This window comes from Colossoma macropomum, unplaced genomic scaffold, assembly GCF_904425465.1.
Source record: "Colossoma macropomum unplaced genomic scaffold, Colossoma_macropomum, whole genome shotgun sequence".
NCBI classification, from domain to species: Eukaryota; Metazoa; Chordata; class Actinopteri; order Characiformes; family Serrasalmidae; genus Colossoma; species Colossoma macropomum.
The window spans coordinates 38,654,626-38,676,918 of record NW_023494789.1 but is presented as its reverse complement, the minus strand read 5'-3'; the positions used below and the strand labels follow the sequence as shown (position 1 = coordinate 38,676,918).

Genomic DNA, 22,293 nt, shown 5'->3' with positions numbered 1-22,293 from the left:
GCTTCTGTATTCTGATTAGAATAAGGACCTGTGGCCACACCAGCCCTTTGTGGATAAGATTGTTGATCCCTAATGTCAAGGTTCTAAACCAGTTTAAGGGTTCTTCGTAGAGCTTTCACACTCCTATCACATTTACAAAAGATGTTCTCCAAAGAAAAACCAAAAAAAAGGTTCTGTCAATGCATATAATACCACTCTTTTCACCGTCTTTACTTTTAGGAGTGAATGTATACATCATGGGTCACCTATCTTATGGACTAACAGCTGGGGTGGTTGCACCTGCTTCCACTTCCTTAATCAGTTGGTCTCAGTGGATGAGAACAGTGACTTGTGGTATAAAGCAACATACATGGATCAAATGAGTGCTGTAAACTTGATTTGGATTGCAAGACGTTCTTTATAACCACTCTACACCTCTTTGGGTCACTGACCTTTAGCATTCATGCACATCTGGTTTTCTCTGTCAGACACTCTTAGCATGGTGTTAAGTTAAATTGGACAGGGTTTATTACAGTGAGGCAACAATCTACCCACAACCACAAGTTATCTGCTGAACACCTGACAAGATAGACAAAATATCAGAAAAATAACATCATTAACTACTTTTGGAAAATTTCATTTGTGTTTCCTAATTTATTTGGTCCATAAATCTCAGGTCAAACTAAAACAGAGCCACAGTGACAAAATTTAATATAAAAACAGATTGAAGGCACACAGATTCGTCCATTTTCCACTTGCTGACTTAAAATTCTATGCATTTTAAAGCAACCCTGAGCAATACAGTCCAATCACAAGAAAACATCAATAATCTCAGTGCTGCAACACATGATTGTGTTCCTTTTGGTCAAGAGTTCTCACCCCATGAGACGCATCTATATAACATGAAATGAAACAATCCCTTTTGAAGTCATTAAAAATACAAGGCAGTTGCCAGGTAAAGGCTGCAGAGAAAACAAGTACAATTTCACATTTAATAGAGAAATTGCATGTGAACAAACCTTAGAAAGATTATTTAAAAAAAATTTAAAGAATAAACAATCAGATGCAGTCAGAACAAATTCAGCAGCTTTTGGCCATTACGATTAGCTGGATCAAAGCCTTCCAGTTAAATCCAAATCACATCTCCATGAGCCTCTGGTGTCTGCACCAAGACTTTCGTAGCTATTTACTGCTAACTATCCCCTTACTCACACTTACTGCCAAACAGATCTACAAGTTTTTCCCCAATTGTCAGTCAGAAAACAAGATTCAGACTAAAATGGAAGCCAATATGCAGCTACTGCAGTGCATTTAACTAGATTTTGATTATTCTAGACACAGAGATGTACCACAGCCAAACTGAAGTGCTTTTCACAGTGACTCAGTGCAAATTCTGACTAGACAACAGAGTAGATGTCCCTGGTTGAGGCTTAGTAGGGCTGCTTGGTGAGGAAGCGGCTGAACATGGTGTAGGCTGCTATGGGCTTATCAGTGGGGACCATGTGACCAGAACCCTGAGGAACAAACCAAAAGTAAGTGAAAAATAAACTTCTGAATACTGTAGATCAGGAACATGGACAGGGGCTTATTTAGCCATGTGCAACTGAGAACACTTCCCAAATCACAGAACAGAGATCAACTTCTAGTTAGAGCAGAGGTTCTTACTTCCTATCCCTGGTGACCCCACACTAACAAGCTGCTCATGGGTGTGTAGAGCATGTAGAGTACGGAAAACACAAAATGTGCAGAGCGTGGGGTCACCAGGACTGAGATAGAGAACCCTAAGGTTTGAGATTCATGCTAAACCCACTAATGGTTCCAAATGGCATCAAGTGATCACCTTTAGAGTACTCTTACCTTGACCGTAAGGAAAGCCAGGTTGGTGAACTCCTTGACAAATCCGCCCACCTGCTGATTCTGGCCGTTGAAGTAGAGCCACGGCCTGCGCTTCACTTCAACCTGCCGCAGATACACTCAATCATCAGCTCTGTAGCTTCACAGTACAACATGCCATTAAAACTCAGACTACAAATACATGGTGCCAGATCAGAAACTCACCTTTTGCTGCAGAGAATCAACAAACCACTCGTCTCCGAGGAAATTGCAAGCCATGTCCACGTCACCGTTGTACACCAGCACGCGGTATTTCTGAAGACAGTGTTTAAGATACATTTTGTACATTCTAGGAAAGACTGTTTTTAGGTTGTTCAGGAAGACATGACATCACATCCCTATGAAACTGAGCATTGTTAATCAGTTTGAGCAGTTTGGGCCATTTCCAGGACACTGGATAGTTTAGATTCATTTAGATTGAATTCAGAATCACTTCTGAATTACAACATGAAATGTTAGGGTTCTAAGATGGAACAATGAGGTTTTGTGAGCAAGGTTAAATCAAGCAAAGCTTGTCTGTACTCCTTACTCACACAGAACGAATGACTGGGCCTCCACATACCCATAATCACAATCGTTAATTTGTTACTGCTCTTCTACTTCACATCTACTTACATACATACCATTACACCTAGCTTTCATCAAAATTAGTCATATTTTCTGACTATGATTTAATAAATCACAGTTAACATCACTTCCTGCAACAGTTAATGGAAACTCCATGTCAGTGACTTAAAGTCTGTTCTGTTCCCCATTCCAATCCTTGGAAAAAAGTTGAATTTGTTTGAATTTGACCCACATTTGGCAAACATCTACAAAAGTGTTCAAGAATAAGATTAGTCACCATATCAATCCTTGACACTGGCTTTAACAATTTCCCCACTTAAATTTTTTAGTTCGGCCCACCAACTTTACGCACACACAAAAACTTTCTCCATTACCCAACGTATCTCCATTATTGTCCTTTCACTTAACGTTCACTTTAACTTTTTTTATTTTGTAGGCATTACAATATAATTTCACTTACCAGTGCACCAAGCAGCTTCAGATACTGCTTCTTCACATCCATGTAGATACGGTTATAGTTGAGATTCACCTCCGAACTGGACACAAACACATCTAATGAAACCTCTTACTCATCTGTGCTTTCATAAAATATTTACATTTTTCATAGATGGTCTAATACTAACATAAACGATTATTTTCTTGGACACAGTCTAAGGCAGAGGTCAAATGTCAAAAAGAGCCATTTTGTCCCTTCAACAAAAAAATCAAACCACTTTGGGAGCCACAACATTTATGTCCATTTTACCATCTTGGCTGTAAATATGTCCCAGTATGTGCTAATGTACTAGTATAGGCTAAAAAGAACAATATATAAACAAAAGCACAGACTTACACTGCTCTGCTTTAAGTTTTAGCTCAGCTATAGCTGCTTTTCTCACATCTCCAGCAGGAAACTTTTCCACAAAAGTGGACTAATTTCTTGTAAAATGTTGCTCAACATTCGCCTTTTTAAGAGGTTGAAGTCGCTTCTCATTCACCAGCTTCTTGTTCAAATTTTCTTCGTTCCACCTTAAATGGTGCCTGAGGTGCAAGAATGTAAGCCCTGCACCACTTAAGGTGGAACGAAGAAAATTCAAACAAGCTGGCAGATGAGAAGCGACTTCAGCCTCGCGACTTTAGAGTTTGACAGTTTCTCGTTGCAGATTAAACCAACTGAATGCCTATAATGTAAATAAGCCATTTTGTTAGCTACTAGCTAGGCGAGATTTTTGTCTGTGTTGCTATGGTGACCAGCAGTCAGCACGCCAACCTTCAGAGTTAAAGGTTGGTGAATTAGCAGATATGTAGGCTACATTAACTACAGCGTTTAGGACTATTTAGTGTTATAACTGTGTTAAAATGATCAGCAGAGCTTTATTTTACTTTATATTACTATATTTAGGATATTTTATTTTTACCTTAAAATCTAATTCTGCTGTGGAGCCACAACAGGGCAGTAAAAGAGTCGCATGTTGTTGACCCCTGGTCTAAGGGTTAATAATAAATATACTTACATGGCATAGTACAAGTTTCACACACTTCAAGTTATCATATAATTGTAATTCTGATTCAGCATTTCTTCAGGATCTTGATCACGCCACTAAAACTGACCAAACATGTATATTAAAAATGTTTTTGCCTTCTCATGTAAAGTTGCTATTTTGGAGATATGCATTTTTCTTTTACAGTGACAATATATGCAGACAAAGTCCTCTACTACAGATAAGTTCAATCTCAATTATCAAAGTAAATCGTCAAAATGGATTATCTACGAGGACACTCTGAACCAATGTCAGTGTTACTCCCTCCACTGTAGAATTAAATCCAAGTTCTCAATTGATCAGTTTCTTTCAGAAAGACACAGATGTTCTAGTTAACCTTTGATTAATCTGTTACGCTGCTGTTATTTTTAAGTTGGAAAAAACAGTGAAGGCCATGCACACGTTTACACACCTACAGATCTCCCAGTCGAGCGCATTAGGCGAGATGTGAAGAGCAGACTTGACGTAGGGGTTGTTTAGGTACAGAGAAGAAGGGGTGGAGTTGGTGCAAGGAGGATCAAGCTTCATGGCTTTGAAGAGTGAGACGCCTCGCAGTTTCTGAGAAACAGAAATCCCTCATCAATAACTGCTTAGTGGATTTAAGCAGATGAGTGGTCCATTTAAAAGGATCAAAGCTTACAACCCTCAGTCTCGTTAGTGTATTGTCTTGTTGTAAATCAACAAAATTCATTACCTGGTTCCATGATGTAGCCCACTTGTGGTTAATGAAGTTGTTGCCCAGGTCACGGATCACAAGCTGGCCGTTTTCGACACTAAACCAAGAAAACACACAGTAACTACATGCTGGCTCCATCATGTCAGTATCTCACACCACTCATTTGACTAGGGGCACCCAAACTTGCATAGAACTTCATGTTTATATTAACATAAACACAGTTTTTTTTTCTTAATGTTTAAAGAGCAATTTCCTCCTCATCATTAGTAGAAAGGACCCTACTTACAAGCAAACATTTTTCTTCAGGTTAGTCCAAACTCTTTTTGTATTTATGTATTATATATTTAATGTTTGTGAGTGCTGGTGGTGCTGCAAGTTATAATCTCAAACCTTCCCAGAAATCAAGATCAAAAGATACATATTTGTGGTTTTTCTTAAAGGGCCCATGTCCCATTTTTCTTGCCATTTCCCCCCCGTCTGTGGCCTACTTAACATTTGTGTTGCATGTACCAAAGTCATGAATTAATTTTAAAATGCTAATTTTACCACCTCTCTTTATCCCTTAGAATTAAACAGGAGAATTAAACCAATTCCCTTAGTATTAAACTTTTGTTACTCTACCTTTACAATTGATACGTAAAAAGCTCTGTTCTGATTGACTACCCTGTATTGTGCCTCACTCAAAAAAAGCAGTCCAGCTGCAAAACTCCTGATAAATTTAGTGTGAGTGGGTGGAGCAGAACTGCTGTAGGCTGCATGCATTTCTGTAAATGGCATCACAAAAAAATTAATTCCAAGTGGGCTGTTTTTGCAGCTTAGTTTCTATATTTAAACTGTATCGACTAGAGTGAACAGCACGTTTCAAAATGTCAGAGTTTACCTACTACAAACTTTATGGGGGGGGAAAAAATAATTAGTTTTCCATTGGTGCACGAATTTACTTAAATAAGATGAGTGTGTGGATATGTATTGTATCTTTGTGGGACAGGCAATCGCAAATGTGCAATTCAGATTCAGGAAAGTGTGCGTTTAGTGTGGGTTTAATGTGGTCTTCAGAAATGGAATGTATTTGGACACCCCCAGAAAGCAGATGAATGTGCACACAAGTACACAAAACCACAAGCAGTTTGCTGTTCTTAACTTAAAGTGCACCTTTAAAAAGATCAGAGGATGAAAGAAAAACATAGCAATCAAATTCTCAAAGTCTCCACACTCGTTATCATATAAATAAACATTGGAGATTCTGAAATGATACGTCTGTAAAAACAAAATTGCATATCTCAAGTCATGACTGACAGCTCAACAAGGACACCACATTAGACATTTAGAATCAAGATCATATCAAGAGCAGGAAAAGCATCAGCTCCTTTACTACAAGTGAAAATCTACAGGGCCTCTTAATTTACTTTCTATAGAAACGTACAACCATCTGTAAATGTTGAGAACATTCATGTGTGAGAGTTTTTAAACGGTTTCTCACCTTGTCCCTACTCCTCCAGCACAGGGAGCATACAGGTTATATATGTTCAGTCCAGAGCTGTAGACGATATTCTGCACTTCCAATACCTATAACAAGAGGAAATATGTATATCCTAAACAATATATATCAAAAATCCACATTTTCAGAGATAAGAGTCAGATAACCACTTACGCTGCTGGAGCAGTTTGGATCAGGACTATTATAGAAGTTACAATTTCCATCTTTGCAACAATATTGCTGCAGAGTGGCCCATACACTGAAGAAGAGAAGATAATTAATATTACTGCCTTCACCAAGATATTTTAATTAAGTAATTTCTTTGTAAAAGGTCCAACAAGCTGAAATTTGAAATAACTTGAGATTTGAAAACTTCTGAGGGCCAAAAACAATTTAGAGCTGGAAAAACTCCTTTTTCTTCTCCTTAAAGTGGGCAGAGGGGCCCTGGAGCAATTCTGTACTTAGGTTCAGTGACCGAACCTAAGCAGCTGTACTTTCCCCTAAAGGATACACTGCCGTTCAAAGGTATGTAATCCTTTTTCTTAATTGCTATTCAGTAATGAGTTATACAGTTTATATTGAAATGTTATAAACCAGAAAACAGAGACCTGACAATTTACTTACAGTTTAACGGCCTTAGTTATGACATGATTTAAAATTAACCATTTAATGTTAAATTATACATAACTATTTAAGCAGCAAAATTTGGTCACTGCTTTTTGAAAATTAGGCATTCTGGATATGAATTAAGTTAAATTCTTAACATTAACATAAGGTATATTGATAACATATTGCCAATATTTTTGTGATTCCAAATGTTTGAACTGTGAGTGCAATCCTTTGAACAGCAGTTAAAAATACCTCTAATCCAGTGGATGCCCATTTCTTGAGATGACATACCAATCTTATATGCAAAAGGTCAGTGTGGCTGCTGGTATTCATGACAATAAAGCAGAAATGCACCCGATTCCACTTGATCATTTGGTCTTCACACAACCGAGTAGCTATATAAGGCATGTTCCTGCATGGTTGGAACAAAAACCAGCAGCCACACTGGCCTCTTGCGTTTAAGGCTGGTGATCCCGTTATCTAGGAGAACGGAGTTTGATATAGCAAAACAGATGCATTTTGCATGCATGACTTGCTGGACCTTTAAAAATGACACGTATAGAAAAATGAATTAAAAGCAAAACACCTTGTTCCAAGCAGTCCATGGTAATATGCAAAATAGACCAGAGAATTGTCGTTCAGCTCATAGCTGGACAAGCCATTTCCAACGGCTATGCCCTAAACGACACACACAAAAACATAGAGTAAAGAACAGACTCTACAAACTACAGTTCAAAAGCACAACACTCAATCTCTTACTCCCACTAAACCCAAAACCCCACAAACAGGCACCTGCAGGTTGATGCTACTGTCCTCCATAACTCTCTCGGCCAGAGTAGGGATGTAAATGCCTCCATAGCTCTCGCCGGTGAGGTAGAACTCATTCTTACTGTACTCTGGAAAGGCCTTGAAGAATTCCTTTAGGGCCAGGTAGTTGTTCATGGACACCTAGAACACAGATTGTGTTAGAAAAGGGAAAGAACATCTCCTTGCAGTTTAATAAACAACTAAAAAAAGCTCTAAAAATAAAGCACAAGCACACCTCTGTATCATTGGTCGCGTACTTCTTATCATCAGAGTAGGAAAACCCGACACCTGCTGGTGACTCCAGATATAACATGTTGGCAATCTGGAAACGAATGTAAGTTTGGTATCAACATTGATCCGGTTAAATGCAGATTTTTTGATGGTTAAACAAGGACAATGTCTCTGACCATTATTACACAATCTATTATTACACAATCTCCTGATTATTATTATTATGATTATGATGATTATGATTATCATCATCATCATCATCATCATCATACCAGTTATGATTTTCCACAGCTGTTACTAGTCACAATAAAAATCATCACTATTGGAGAACCCCTTTTTTGTTTATTTTTCAAATAAATTTGAAAGAGCTCCAAAATCACTTGATCTTGCTCCATTAACTTCAATTTTCAGTTAAGAATGACTTTTCTTCTGTAAAATCTCCATTTTGGAAACACAAGGTTTTGTTGCAATGAAACGTTTACATTGCGTTTGTTCATTACTTGGTTTGACGCAAATGCATGTTAATAAAAGAGCATAAACCATTTATTGGGACACGTCTGTCTTATGAAAACAAAAGTAATACTTCAGACTGGTGCTCTAACACCTTTAGACGGCAGCGGTGAGTAACGTCTGTTGACTTAAGCTTGGGCTGTATCTTCAGTCAGGTGCTACTAAGTATTGACAGCAAGGAGGCAAGAAAGCTAAATCAGCCAGTTTAGGCTTGTAACTTAATAGTTGTGCACAAAGAACAAAACCAGACTATTAAACTGTAAATTGAAATTATTCTTGTGGTAATCAATCATTAGTTAAGTTTCATGATCTCTAAAGGCCCTGTTTAGACATTCATATTGGTAGACAAAAAACAACTTCCCCTATGATCATCAAGCTAATTCTGGCCTCTCAGTGATACATAAATATGTGCATGCTGGTGAAATTGCATACCATATTCCACGAATAAGGATTATACTCCAGAGAAGTGCCATCATCTTGGATCTGTAAAACAAAAAAAAAATTAGCCTGCAAACACTACATCTGTACAGTGAGTATATTGTAGGAACTGTTAAGTAATTTATATGTACACATAGAAAAAGATGGTTCTTCAAGGGTTCTATTTAGAACCGTGAATTCTACATAGAACCATTTCATGCTTAAATGGTTCTTTGCATGAAATTATTCTTCAAATTGATGGAGAACGTGTTGTATATGGTTTTATATAGCTCCAAAAAAAGGGTTCTTCTGTTGTTACAAGCTTGATATCGTAACAGCAGCAGAACCATTTTTGGGCGCTATATACAAGGCATTCTCCATCAAACTAAGGAACCACTTCACCGTGCAACAAACCATTTAAACATGAAATGGTTCCATATACAACTCACTAAAGAACAACTGGAGATCCACCTTTTTTCAAGATTGTACTCAAAATGTCTTACTGGCAATGAAAACCATTAGATTTAAGGAAGTCCCCTTAGAGACTTATGAGAAGTCTGAAGAAGAAGTTTTCCTGAGAGTCATCACATTGTTTCCCCACTGAAATGCAATAGAAGCGAAAGCAGAAATCAGGAAACAGTGCAGGTTCTCACCAGAAACGGCCCGTGTTCTGTCAGTAAACCATCCAAGGAGCTGCATCCTGGTCCCCCATTCAGCCACAGGACCACTGGGCTGTTGGCTGGGTTCTTCTGTGACTCCACAAACCTGAACAAGGTTTACAGCAGAGTATTTACAGCCACAATAAAAGGACCAAACACATAGACTTTACACCTTCATGCACCTATAAAGAGACCTTTTACAGGGTGTTAGTATACAGGATCAGATCCTGACCTCCAGCAGGGAAAACCCGGCTTAAGGATAATGGGCCTGTGTAACGCCCCAGCTAGTGGAAAAAACAAGAACTGTAAAATAACCCTACCAGTAATGGAGGTGCTTATTTCCTGCTACAGTGAAGTAGCCGGAGTACTGTTTGAAGCTGGGCTGTTTCGCAAGTCCTGGGAGAAACTTGATTTCATCCGCATCTGGGGCTCCGAAAACTCCCACCGCTCCTAACAGCAAGCACACCACCACCACCAAATCCATCTGAAACGAACCAAACAAAGCACAAAACAATTGGCAAAGAATTCTTAACTTTATACAAAACGCTGGAAGGCTTGGTAATACATAAAACCTCTCACTGAAGTAGACTTCATTCGAATTTTCCGTTCCACCTTAAATGGTGCAGCAGTTACAATCGGAGCCTCTGAGGCGTCAGAAGGAATCTGTAACTGCTGCACCATTTAAGGTGGAACAGACAATTCGAAAAAAAAGCCTACTTGAGCTTCGTCCACTTCTCTGAAGAACCCTGAAAGTTAACTAAGCTGCTTCGACGGCTGTCTCCGACTACGTTAAAAGGCATTTTGTCCATTTAGATGGAAAAAAGAGGTTGCAACATTATAATCTTCACCTAAAAAAATACAATCTAAGCCATTGCTAGAGTAACAAAAAAAAATATATACACTTTTTACCCTACCTTTGCAGATGTTGAACATAGCGGGAAGTGAAATCCAGCCTAAATAGATCCAACAAATCATGTGACCGCAGTCCCGTGATCAGATCACGTTGCTGAGAAAAAATAAAATGAAAACAAAAGTTAACTTGGCGTGTTCTTCATGGTCATGTTTACATAATAATCAAAAATAGACAAATAAACAAACAAAAAATACAAATTGAGAATAACTGTAACATACGATGTTGCTTTTTTGAAAAAAAAAGGAATGAAGACATGGAAATGTATGTGGACTTTTATTTTGACGAGAACATCGAGGAGTCGTTTCCGTATCTGAGCTCGCCGGCTGCTTTTATTTATTTTATTTTAGTATTAAAATATAACACAGACCAAATAATAAAGGTATACAAATGTACAAAAAAATGTATCACAATTTTCACTATCAAGGTGCACACATATGCATTTTAAACAAAAATGCGCTGTCTATTAAAACTCCGGCTTGTCGCTGATCTGAATAAGATCCAGTCAGTTTACTGAACTGATTCTTTTGAAGTGTCGTTCAATGAATCCAACGTCAGAAACAACTTTTTGTCGTTACTAACACGGACTACGCACACATTCACTGAGAGATGTACAATGCACAACCTACAAAGAGCACCGATGCATTTAAGGCATATCTTCAGCTTTGAGTTCTTGTGAATCGGTTCTATTAGTTTAGTGAAAAGAATCGGCTCACACGAACGATTCGCTCAGAGCTCGGACATCCCTGCTCTCAGAAAGACGGAGCAAGAGCTTCGTGCCGTTGAAAGGCGAGCTAACGGCGTCGTGGGATAGGATAAACAGACTCCTAATGTTAAAGGTAAGGACTGCTTTGTTGTTCGCCAAATAAACGTTGAATTTAAAACGCGTAACACAGACAAATTTCTAATACTGTGCTCTCTATTTACCCCTCGGGGCTTTGGCTAAGTGGCTAATACAGCCTACGCGGGGTACAGAAGCGGTGTTGCTCCGTTTGTATTGGAAACCACAGTGCATTCAAGGCAACGCTCGTTACAGATACTTTTCTGCAATATTGTTGTGCTACTGTTGAACTAAAACCTATGTTTCACCGCAAGGAAACATTTTTGTCCGTTAACGGTAGCTGGACCAGTTAAACAACATGGCGTCTGTCTCTCCGGTTCAGGCACACGAAGCTGAAGTCCGCTTCTTTTCCGCCAGTTTCTTGTTTCGTTTTTCCCACTCCACCTTAAATGGTGCAGCAGTTTGATTCTGGCGTCTGTAGTAAGTTAGTCGGCTAAAATGTAGGTTAACTGCTGCACCATTTAAGGTGTAAGGGAAATCTGAAGAAGCTCACAGATAAGAAGCTAACTTCAGCGTCGTTTCAGCCGCTGACCTGCTGTCTGTCGGCTTTTGTGTTTGAGTTTCAGTCCGTAACGGGCTGTGTTTGTGTGTGTTTGTGCATTTCAGTCTTTAACAGAGAAATTGAACAGCTTCCTTCAGCGGATACTGCTCTAATTTCTTCGTGTTCGCGAAATAATTCCCGTTTTTCGTTTTGCAACAATGCGCCCCACACCTGCTAGCCGTGTCCTTACTGTTTGTACAAAATGGCCGACCGGTTGTGCGACACTTCACTGTCGGTGGATCATTTACAACCTCACTCTCTCTCTTTCTCTTTAAGGGGTATTCCACCACTTTTTTATTAGGTATTCCACCTAATAATCTCGTCCTTGAGATGTAAACAATGCCATCCAGAGTGGTTTTATGAGAAATGATTACCTTTGGAGAAACGTACAGACCCATATTTCTTTACATTGGTGGTGATAGGAACCAGGGGTTCCCATATCTACAGCACAAATATGGCCATAAATGGATTAAAATACATTTTAAGCCAAAACGTTATCACAACACTATCATAAAACAGTGTGTCAGACATCAGACGGCATGTATTTTATGTAGTAACTCTCAGTGAGGGAGCTTTCAGAGACATTGAACTCTTCAGATGTCTGGTTCCCATCACCACCACTGTGAACAGCTCTGGCTCGGCAAGTTTCTCTAGAACGCAGCATAACTTTGTTGTCATCTTAACCCTTTAAATATGTAGATTTTTAAATTGGTGGAGTTCCCCTTTAAGAACGCGATCAAAATAGCAGTCTAACTAACAAGACCTGTCATTCCTTCACTTTCACTTACAGGGCGGCTTTCTGAATAACTGCTTCATCGATGTGTTTCCTTGCAGCGCTGGGCTTCGTGTAACTTTATGCTTCTGGACTTTCATCCCACGCTGAGAAAGAAATGAACTAAAACAACGTTTTTAAAAACACGAAGTGCCCTATTGACAGTCGTGCCTCATTTTGAGAATACATTCCGCTGTGGTTGTTCAGAATGCATATTTTTCAGCTGTGCTTGCTAAAGGGTATAAAATAGATAATACAATTATAGGCTATTTTTTAAGTCCATGAACAACAACAGGTGTTGCAAGCTGACCCTGACAAATTGATTCCAGGGTGGTGACAATGAACATCAATTCATGGTGAGAGAAATTTGCTTTAAAAAAAAAAAACTTCTCAGTATATTAAAGGGGAATTCCACTGATTTTTCTAGATTTCTGCATAATTAAGTAGTTAGGATGTAAACAAAATCATTCAGAGTGGTTTGAAGTTAAATTCTCTAGAAACGTACTGAGTCAGAATTGTTCACAGTGGTAGTGATGGGAACCAGAAAGTGTTGAATGCCCCTAAAAACTACATCACATAATTATTACATGAAATGGTTACAGATATGTTGCTTGATGCCTGAGACATTGTTGTACTTTAGCTTTGACTTAGTGTTTGACTAAAATGAATGGTTTTAAATCTGTTCATTATACAGAGATGTAAAGTGCTGTGAGGCAAAATACTACCTAAAGAAAGCGTATTTTTCAGATTACTACTTTACCACTACTTTACCGTTCTCAACATTGCAATTAAAAAACCCCAGACAACATGTAGTTTTACTGGTCATGTTGGATTGGAAATAAAATGTCCATATTTTCATTGTAGACGTTCTGATTTCTGGTTCCTGTCATCACCACTGTAAAGAAATGTGAGCCAGTTAGTTGCTGTAAAGTGAATCATTTCACATCAGTACACTGTGAATGACTTACCTTACAGTCGGTGAAATTCTGTTTTAAATATAATTCTGTCAGGTTTCTAGGAGGATTTTATGTATATCCTGTGAGGTTTGATAGGGAGGGGGGAAACATTTGGCCATCTTTCAGATTAAACTTAAAATTTAAAGACCACACAATGTGGCTGCTGTTCAGCATGGACACTAATAACTGACCAAGGCATAAACGTTTCATCGTTTATTCATGTTGTCTATTAAATCCACCTCATTTCCAAGTGAACCACCTGTTATTGGATCATCACCGGCTTCAGTTTTCTTCGTTCGAGTTCAGTTTTCCCTCTGGCTTTCGTTGTTTAATACTGTTGACTTTCTCGGTCGTCACCTCAGGGTTTCAAACAAGGGCAGCTTTGCTTGGAACATTTGGGGAGCATTTTCAAATTTCCCCCATCGCTATTTACCACTTTTTGGATTCCATTTTGGATGAGCCCTGTTTTCAGGTTGTCCCGTCACTTGCAATGATCTTAGTTTGTGGATCCTGCATTTATTTTTACGCAAATGCTCTAATCTGATGAGACTTTGGCCTCGAGTTCCAAGATAACACAAGAAATGGTTGAATCTCGATAACGTTCGCATGAACCACCTGATGTTTTCAGAACATGGCTGCTTGTTTTCACTCCTCTGCGTTTCTCAGTTGGGGATAATGGTACTAAATCATAAAACATCTGTTAATTTAAATGTGTTTATGAAGTATCTTTCATCAAGTTTATAGATGGTGTAGGCCTGTCTGGTGAAATTGCATTTTTTTTTTTCAGTCTTTCGGTCGTTTAGTAGCATTCTATTTAATTTCTCCCCAAATGTTGCAAACTATTTCCGTGTATTTTTTTTCCTAGACATTTTATCATGGAATTTCTCTTTTCTTCCTCTATGTTGATGCCCTGACATTTTCAGGACCTGGGGGAAAGATAATTTGTTTAAAGAAAGAAAATCAAAAGTTTTGTATACACTCGTGTATACAGTACCAACTGCAAGTCCATCTTGAGCAAGCGGGCGCTAGGAGCTGAAGCGAATAGCGTCATGTCGCACAGAAGAAGCCGAAGTGGAAGTCCGCCATCTTACGGCACCAACAGCAATGACCCTCGTGACCTGGAGAGAAGGATTTTTGTCGGCAATTTGCCCACCGCGCATATGGCAAAGAAGGATATGGAGGACCTGTTCAGGCCATATGGCAAAATACAGGGTTAGTAGCTAACGTCCATCTTTCTTATTTAGCTGAAGTGAAGAGTAATGGAATTTGATGCTTGAATTTGATTGACATTGAAGCCTCTAAAAAGAACATGGGTCATCTCAAAGGTCAGCTAAGAATAATATTTACACAAACGCATCAAAACGAAATTTGAATTTGGCTGTGGATCCTAAATGGAGTTTTATTATGAATTTGTGTGAGTAAAGAACAACGTATCAATCCACCATCAAATATCACGTTTTCGTGCATGAAACTTTTCCTTTTTGCAGCCTTGTCCCTGTTTCGTGGATATGGATTTGTGCAGTTTGAACGGGTGGAAGATGCTGAGGCAGCTATAGCGGGACATAACGGTCGAATTTATAGAGGTTATAAACTAGGTAAGGCTTAATTAGTGTGTAAGCACATTATCACACCTCATTTTGACAGTTTATTATTGTCATTCAGTTTGAGATAACTGAGACTTTATTACTTGCAAGTCCAAAATAGCTTAGGTTAGAGAGTTCAAAATATAAAATTTCTCTCACAATTAAAGATGTACTATGCAAGATTTTTTTGACGTTTTTGTGACATTACAATTTTTCACCTAGAAGTGGTACATCCATTGAATGGATTCTGTGTGAAAAGCCTCAATCTAGCTTTCATTGCGTTAACCTCTGTCAGCTATGTTTTATTTTGTGTACAGTGTTGCACCTAAAGCTACACATGGCCTGTGTGAAATGAAAATTGACGTTTCACAGAAGACTTGGGCCCAATCCCATTTCTTATTTTGACCCCAACCCTTTATTTTTGAGTCTCCCCTTGCCCCTTGGAACTGAGTTACAAGGGTTAGTGGTTGAAATCGTCCCCTATGAAATGGGACCCTCAAATAAAAAGAACATTACTTCATTAGCAGGCCATTAGTGGTGCTCTGTTGGTGACCCTTCCAGTCTGCAGTGATAGCAGAGGAGGGTAAAGTTCAGCAAACTTGCTGAGGGCTTTAGTTACATTTAGGGAATCATGCCCTCAAAGATAGAAGGAAGCGACAAGTATTTATTATTGCCCACCTAGTGCTGGGCAATGTGACCTCAAATAAATGTCATGATTAATTACTTTACCTCGATTACAATTAATGAACGATTATTTTGTTTTTTTGCCCTCAGAGTTCACTGACAAGGTCTGTACTGTAAATATGCTCTGCATATCTTAATGTAAATCGTCTCAACAGCAAGATTGGAATTCACACAGCTTTTTATGCAATCCAATAAACATTTGGGCTGGTGTTTCTTGTTACAAAGATTATAAGAGACTTATCCAAAATCGTGCTGTGTTAATAGTCTGAAAGCAAAGTTGAAAGAATCCAAGGAAGCGAACCAAAGAAGTGATGAAGTGCCCTTTTTACGGTGAGCTCGAACACATTCTGTGTGATGAGCCCAGGTGTCAGTCAGTGAAGTTTCATGATGGCTCCTGTGATGCTGGCGAAGATTAAACTGAAAGCTCCGGGAGTGACTGGGGTTCGTTGGCAGTTGTGATTGTTTACCTCTGGATGAGCCACGTGAAGCAGCGTGACACATTGTTCTTTTGCGCATGCGGGTCAGTTTAGGAGCTGATCTGTTCAGACTGATGTTGCATACAGATCACTTTTAAAAGATAAAGAAAATCTGAGAAAATCAGATTTAGGCTACTGTTACCTGCTTTGTGAACATAGCCTTAGCTTCCACATCGCAGACTGGACGTGGCGGAGTCACTTGACGACACGCACGGTATTAAGTTTTTAGGGGACAGTTCATGAACACACAGAGTGGTGAAAGGATCAACAGGATTAAAAAAAAAAACAAAATAACCAACATGGGCAAGATTACGAGGTTCTGAATATCATTTTGATTACTTTTCGATTAATCGCCCACCCCTAATTCTTCAGTAATAAGAAGCTGAAGTCAGCTGTTCGCCAGCTTCTTGTTCGAATTGACCCGTTCCACCTTAAAGCGTGCAGCAGTTCTGACGCCTGAGGCGCCAGAATGTAGTTTCAGCACCATTGAAGGTGGAACGAGAAATTTAGCTAACTAACTGCTTGTTATGAAGAAAAGGACCATAATACAATGAAACGACATTAAACTAAGATAATACAATGGTTATCGTAATTTTGTAACTGAGAAAATACTCACATTTGTGGGTTTCTTTGGTCACTTGCGTAGTCATCTTGCCGGGTTTTCTTTTTTCTTTTTTTTTTTCTTTTTTTCTCTTTTTCTCTTGTAACACTCTGTTTGGAGTGTGCCTCTGAAAACCTCCGTTTGGAGGGCCATGTAGCTCTAATGCCTTGCTCTACTCCTTTCTCAACAAAAATCAGGACACCCTACCCCAGACATGAACGCAAAAAAACAGAGGGGTAAGGGCTAAGTGGTAGGGGCAAGGGGTGAAATGGGATTGGGCCTTGGTTCAGCATTACAAAGTGGTGAAAAACATGCTGAAAGGATCATTTGAGTGAATAAGTCTGCAACCTTCAGAGTCATTTCTTATGTGGAATGGTGGCTTTTCAGTAAGCATGTGTGAGTGAATTATGTTGTTTTTTTTTATTTATTTTATTTTTTTCTAAAGAATGCAGGCAAAAATAAAGAAGCACCCTAATCTTTGTCATGTTGATCAAAGTATATTACATTTTTTGTTGTTTCTGTTTTTATGTCTGGAGCACTAGCTTTCAAGGTCGTGATTTACGTTATTTTAAAAGCTTAATTATGCTACACAATGCTAAGTTAGCCTGCTTAAAAATAAGTTGACTTTTCTTCTACCTCATTGAAATAATTATTCGTGACGAATTAAGCATAATCCAGTATAATAACTTAGAGCCTAATAATGTCCTCAGCAGATAAGTTACTGAATCTTTAATGAGAAGTTCTTTAGGTTTCGGTCATTCATATGTTGAACCTTTGGATTGGTCTGTTTACAGATGTAAATATGGCAGCGGAGAGACGACAGAAAGCCAGGTCAAGTCCTCCACGCAGGTAAAGTAACGTTGGGAAAGTGGGTTCGAAGTGTTCGATGACGCATTATTGGTAAATAATAAAATATTGTTTTTTTTTCAGTTATTATTTTGTATTGTGTGTTTGTTTTGGGGTTCTTTTCCCCCTGCATTGGTTTGGTAACCGTAGCAAGATAAATCATTACAGGCAGCGAAAAACGTTAAATTTATGCCTCTCCTCTTCAGAATGTGTCTTCTTGCTTGTTCGTTCTTTAAAGGTTTTCAGAACATGCTGAAATAAAGTTGAAAGGGCAATTTGAGTCTATTTCCCTTTGTGTCCTTGTCTTTTAACGGTGTGTTACTCATTCTGTCCAAACTTATGCGGTATTGCACAGATTGCCTTTAATTGTTCATAACTGCGTCTTGTTCACGTCTGTCAATTTGCACCAAACTGATCCAAACTGATCCTTGCTGTTACATCTTCTACAACACTTCATTTGTTTGTAAAAGCAGTAATGGGTTGGGGGATTTTGGTGTGATTGGAATATTTCGAGACGTCGGTCCTGACTGATTGTGGCTAGGGCTGCTGTTGGCCTTTCCATGAAATAAAATGAATCTAACTCTATAATTTGGAACGTGTCTGTCTTCGCATCCTGTCGACCACATCTGTTTTTAGAAGAAGAACATCAGAATTTGTGGTATGCTAAATTAATATTAATGTTTCAAATGACCACCTGGTCATCTGGCTGAACCCATTTTGGTTCTTCTGCAAACCATGGAAAAGAGGAGGATCCTTTTATTTCTGAGAGGATTCATTTAATATTTATTTGAACGTCATTTTGGACCCGTTAGCCTAAAGATTTCTGCTTTCGCACTTGTTTCTCCCCCTGACTGGTATTTGAGGAATCATTCTGGAAGCTTCACCCGCATCATCAACTCGTAATACGTCTGAAGATTTTCATTTATGGGAGCATTTTGATTTTGGTCCCATTCGTAGTACGTATGTCTCAATGCGGAAAATTTCTATAAACAGCAATTAAAATCTTCTGAGCGTGAGTATAAGATTACTTGAAATTAGTTAAAATCTTCTGCACAGCGTTTAATATGTAAGAGAGCAGAGGTCATTTATTATTGGCTGAGCCAAGTTGGTTTCTCCCTTGTTTAGTTGGCATTTGTTGACTTGCTGTTTTGCTCATCCAGGCCAGCTGGTTATGGGGACAGCAGGGAGCCCCGTCCCCGCTCTCGATCGCCAGTGCATGGCCGAGAATCCCGCGACCACCGTGACAGCAGAGACGTGAGGGAGCATAGCCGAGGGCCGCGGCCTGGGCCTCCTCGAGATCATGAAGATGAGAGGAGCTATAGGAGCTCAGAGGGGAGGGACAAAGACCCAAGAGATGCTCCTTATAGGTAGATGGCCACAGATTTCAAAGGAACATGCTAATAGATAGCTATGTTTGCACTATTGAACACAGAAAAAAATGTCTTTTGTCACACAGAGATGACGGTTATGATCGTGGATATTACCGTGGTGAGTATGATGCTTACCGTAAGAAAGAAGAGCCATATGTGGACCGCTACAGGGAGCCTTGGAATGGAAGGAGAGAATCGGAAGGTTAGTCTACTCAAATATACTCTACGTGTCTGTCTTGGTAGAGATGCAAGCAGAAATCTGTCCGTCATTAATGAGCTCTTGCTCAGTGTTCGCCGCTTATGTATTGTATATTGTCCAGAGGAGCGGCTGCGGCCTGAGGAGCGCCGGAGGAATGAGCTCTACCGCCAGTACTATGAGGAGCTGCAGAGACGTTACGATGCTGAGAGACCTGTGGACTGCTCTGTTATTGTGGTCAACAAACAGCAGAAGTGAGTCTTTTGACTGTTACTCCCATTAAATTTGATAAGTGGACTTTGAGACAGAGGTGAAGTATTTGGTTTGACCAGTTTCTTCTTGTGTTTATTTTTTTTATGTTTGTTTGTTTGTTTGTTTGTTTTAAATAATGGCACAGCTTCCCAGAATAACTAACATGTACTATTCTGACTGCTATTACTATGGTCAAACTGTGCCTCTTAGTTGTTTAAGACTGGCTGATGGCCTTAGTTAATGAGCGTTTGTCTTTTTGTTTCAACCCTATGTAGAGAGTATGCAGAAACAGTGGGTCGGAAGGTACGAGATCTGGGCATGGTGGTGGACCTCATCTTCCTCAACACCGAGGTGTCCTTGACCCAGGCTCTGGAAGACGTGAGCCGGGCTCGAACGCCCTTTCGCCATAATTATTACCCAGCAGCACCAAGTGCATCGCTCTTGCACAGTGAACATCCTCTTTGGCACGCCACAGGGTACAAGCAGCTTGATGACCGATAATAGTTATTCATTTGTATAGAAGTCATTAAGATAATGGTAGATTCATTCCAGGAGTCATTAAGATAATGGTTTTTGCTATCTGCAAATTTAAAGCCAAGTTAAAAGAGCCTTTGGGAGACATTAAATTGTGAGTTTAAAAAAAAAAAAACTACTTTCTGGTTTTCAGTGCTTTTATTTAAAAGATGTAGTGTACTATGTTCTCCTGACGTCTTTTTTGTTGTTCTTTTTTTTTTGTCCCAGAACACAGGAACATGCCCATGCAGGATGCCATGGTCCTGGTGGCTCACAACTTTGACTCCTTTAAGGTTGAGAACCGTGCCAAGGAGCGGGACGAGATTGCCAGAAAAGCTGCCAAGATGGCAGACGATGTGTTGATGAGGGAGCATGAGAGAGAAGGCCATCCGGTTTCATTACTGACTGCTGTTACCCTGCTGTCAGAGGGCAGGTATGTTCACAAATGGAAATGTAAATTAAAGCAGAAAAATTGAATAAATTAGAGTATCAGTGACTCACTGAATGCGTTGTAGCTGTGGAATCCCAAGTCATGTACCAAGTCATGTACCAAGTCATGTACCAAGTCATGTACCAAGTCATGTACCAAGATTTCTAAGGACTTCATGTATGTATAAGTTTTGTATTAAAATAATTTTCTTGTCTAAGGTTCTTAACTCCCGATGAGTTATCAAGGCTCATTAGCTACCTTCAAGACAAACGTGATCGTCTGGTGCGAGGCAGCACAGACCCTCTTGGTAAGATTATCACAATTTATAATTCGGGTGGATTTTACTATACATTATAGCTTAATATTAGTCTATATTAATTATTTTAAAAATTAGTATAGTTCACCACCAGTATGTGGTGATATGAGTTTGTCATGATTTTATCCAGATATACCAGAGAGAGCATGTCTGAAGTACTCGTCCTTGGGTTTTACCAGTTTCTATTTATGTTGTACTGAGCCAAAGCGAAGTGCCAGTGCAGGATGTTTCTCAAACAAGAAAGCAGTGTTGACACTAGTGAGCATTATTGACAGCATTGACACTAAGCCTCATTACTCTTTTCTTTTTGTGCAGGACCCCATTCATCTGCTATATCAGCCACTCATGAGCCCTCTCAGCCCACCCAAGCTCTCACCCCTGCCTCCCACCAGACACACCCTTCCCTGTCCACACATCCTGTACACTCTTCCCACCTGGCGCCTGCCTCCACATCCGCTACCAGCCAGCAGCAAGAACTACAGGCAAAGATCCTCAGTCTCTTCAACAGTGGTTCAGGCACGTCGGTGACCTCCAGCCCAGCTTCAGCCCCCCAGTCCCAGGGCTACACCTCCAGTCTGGGTCAGCAGAGTGCCGGACTGCCCTCGGCACTCTCCAGTCCGGCCATGTCCACGCTGGCTGCTACGCAGTCTCAGAGCATGCTGAGCCCCCGGCCTGCCGTGAGGCCTCCCGTTGGCCGCATGCCAGCACCACAGGGTCTCCAGAGACCTGTGGGCAGTGCAGGGACGGGCATTAACTTTGACAACCCCAGTGTGCAGAAAGCCCTCGACACACTCATCCAGAGTGGGCCAGCCCTTAACCACCTGGTAAATTCAGGCAGTGCAACAGCAGCAGCACCCAGACCAGGACAAGGGCTCGGTCAAGGAATGGGCCAAGGTATGAGCCAGAGTCTGGGGCAAGGAGTGGGTCAAAGTATGGGCCAGGTACCACCACCAGTGTCTCACTACCCCCGCCATTATTGAAAAACATCCACATACCACCCAAGTGTAGCTCTGTGATCTTTGATTCTCCTTAGAGGTTTAGTTCTTGCAGAGTTTTTCCCCTGTTGATTTTTTCTATTTCTTACTTGGAAATGTGATAAAAAAATTTTGATATAGGAATAATTTGTGACTTATAAAGTCCTTTTTGTTTTACCAAATAGGAAACATGATAGCTATGAGTCTTTCATGAAGCATGATTGTCTGAGCGTTTGATCCAGTTGTCTTTTAATATGTAAAACCTGTCATTTGTACATACACAGTTGTGATTGAATAAATGAATTTTGTGACAACTTTCACTTCCCGTCTCCACAAGAGTATGTGCCCTGAAAAGAAGACTTTGTACAAATCAGTAATAAAATGGTATTAGTTTATTGCATTTTGTGCTGACGAATCTATAAAATGGAATGGGAAATTGCCAGAAGCCATAGAGATAAAGCATTTGAAATGTAAAACTACATATTTTTTCCTCTTTTGTACCATGAAACACAATAGATAATACTTATTTATCTCTTTAAAATATTTAAGTTACACTGACACAAAAAATAAACACCTCAACACTAACCATATCTGTATGTACAGAACCCCCTCCCTCCCTAGCCCATGGTCCCCAATGCTTTTTTTTCTTGGTTCTCTTTTGTGCATACGCACATGTCTGCACACACA

The 22,293-nt window shown here is 39.7% G+C and overlaps 2 protein-coding genes across 2 annotated transcripts; one reads left to right on the top strand and one right to left on the bottom strand.

Annotated features, from left to right (window-relative positions):
* Positions 1 to 377: 377 nt before the first annotated feature.
* On the bottom strand, positions 378 to 10,351 carry ctsa (cathepsin A). The gene is made up of 15 exons (XM_036571240.1): positions 10,260 to 10,351; positions 9,666 to 9,829; positions 9,340 to 9,451; positions 8,702 to 8,752; positions 7,764 to 7,850; positions 7,514 to 7,669; positions 7,308 to 7,399; positions 6,287 to 6,371; positions 6,116 to 6,201; positions 4,654 to 4,732; positions 4,372 to 4,517; positions 2,900 to 2,975; positions 2,038 to 2,127; positions 1,837 to 1,938; positions 378 to 1,493 (listed from the first exon to the last, which is right to left on the bottom strand). Exons 2-15 carry the CDS (start codon positions 9,827 to 9,829, stop codon positions 1,410 to 1,412), a joined length of 1,410 nt encoding a protein of 469 aa, XP_036427133.1. The 5' UTR covers positions 10,260 to 10,351; the 3' UTR covers positions 378 to 1,409.
* A 635-nt stretch (positions 10,352 to 10,986) lies between these two features.
* On the top strand, positions 10,987 to 21,851 carry ncoa5 (nuclear receptor coactivator 5). The gene is given in 12 exon segments (XM_036571238.1): positions 10,987 to 11,094; positions 14,289 to 14,577; positions 14,853 to 14,960; positions 17,504 to 17,558; positions 18,716 to 18,922; positions 19,012 to 19,127; positions 19,246 to 19,375; positions 19,649 to 19,769; positions 19,771 to 19,849; positions 20,115 to 20,319; positions 20,535 to 20,623; positions 20,948 to 21,851. Coding segments are annotated over 11 exon segments (1,938 nt in total). The 5' UTR covers positions 10,987 to 11,094; positions 14,289 to 14,414; the 3' UTR covers positions 21,613 to 21,851.
* Positions 21,852 to 22,293: the final 442 nt, after the last annotated feature.

Coding starts and splice junctions, on each gene's coding strand:
- ctsa (XM_036571240.1), bottom strand. CDS start 9,829: ATGGATTTGGTGGTGGTGGTGTGCTTGCTGTTAGGAGCGGTGGGAGTT. Junction 2,976..4,371: donor CTCGACTGGGAGATCTGTAG/GTGTGTAAACGT, acceptor GTTTGTGTCCAG/TTCGGAGGTGAATCTCAACT. Junction 1,939..2,037: donor TTGATTCTCTGCAGCAAAAG/GTGAGTTTCTGA, acceptor TATCTGCGGCAG/GTTGAAGTGAAGCGCAGGCC.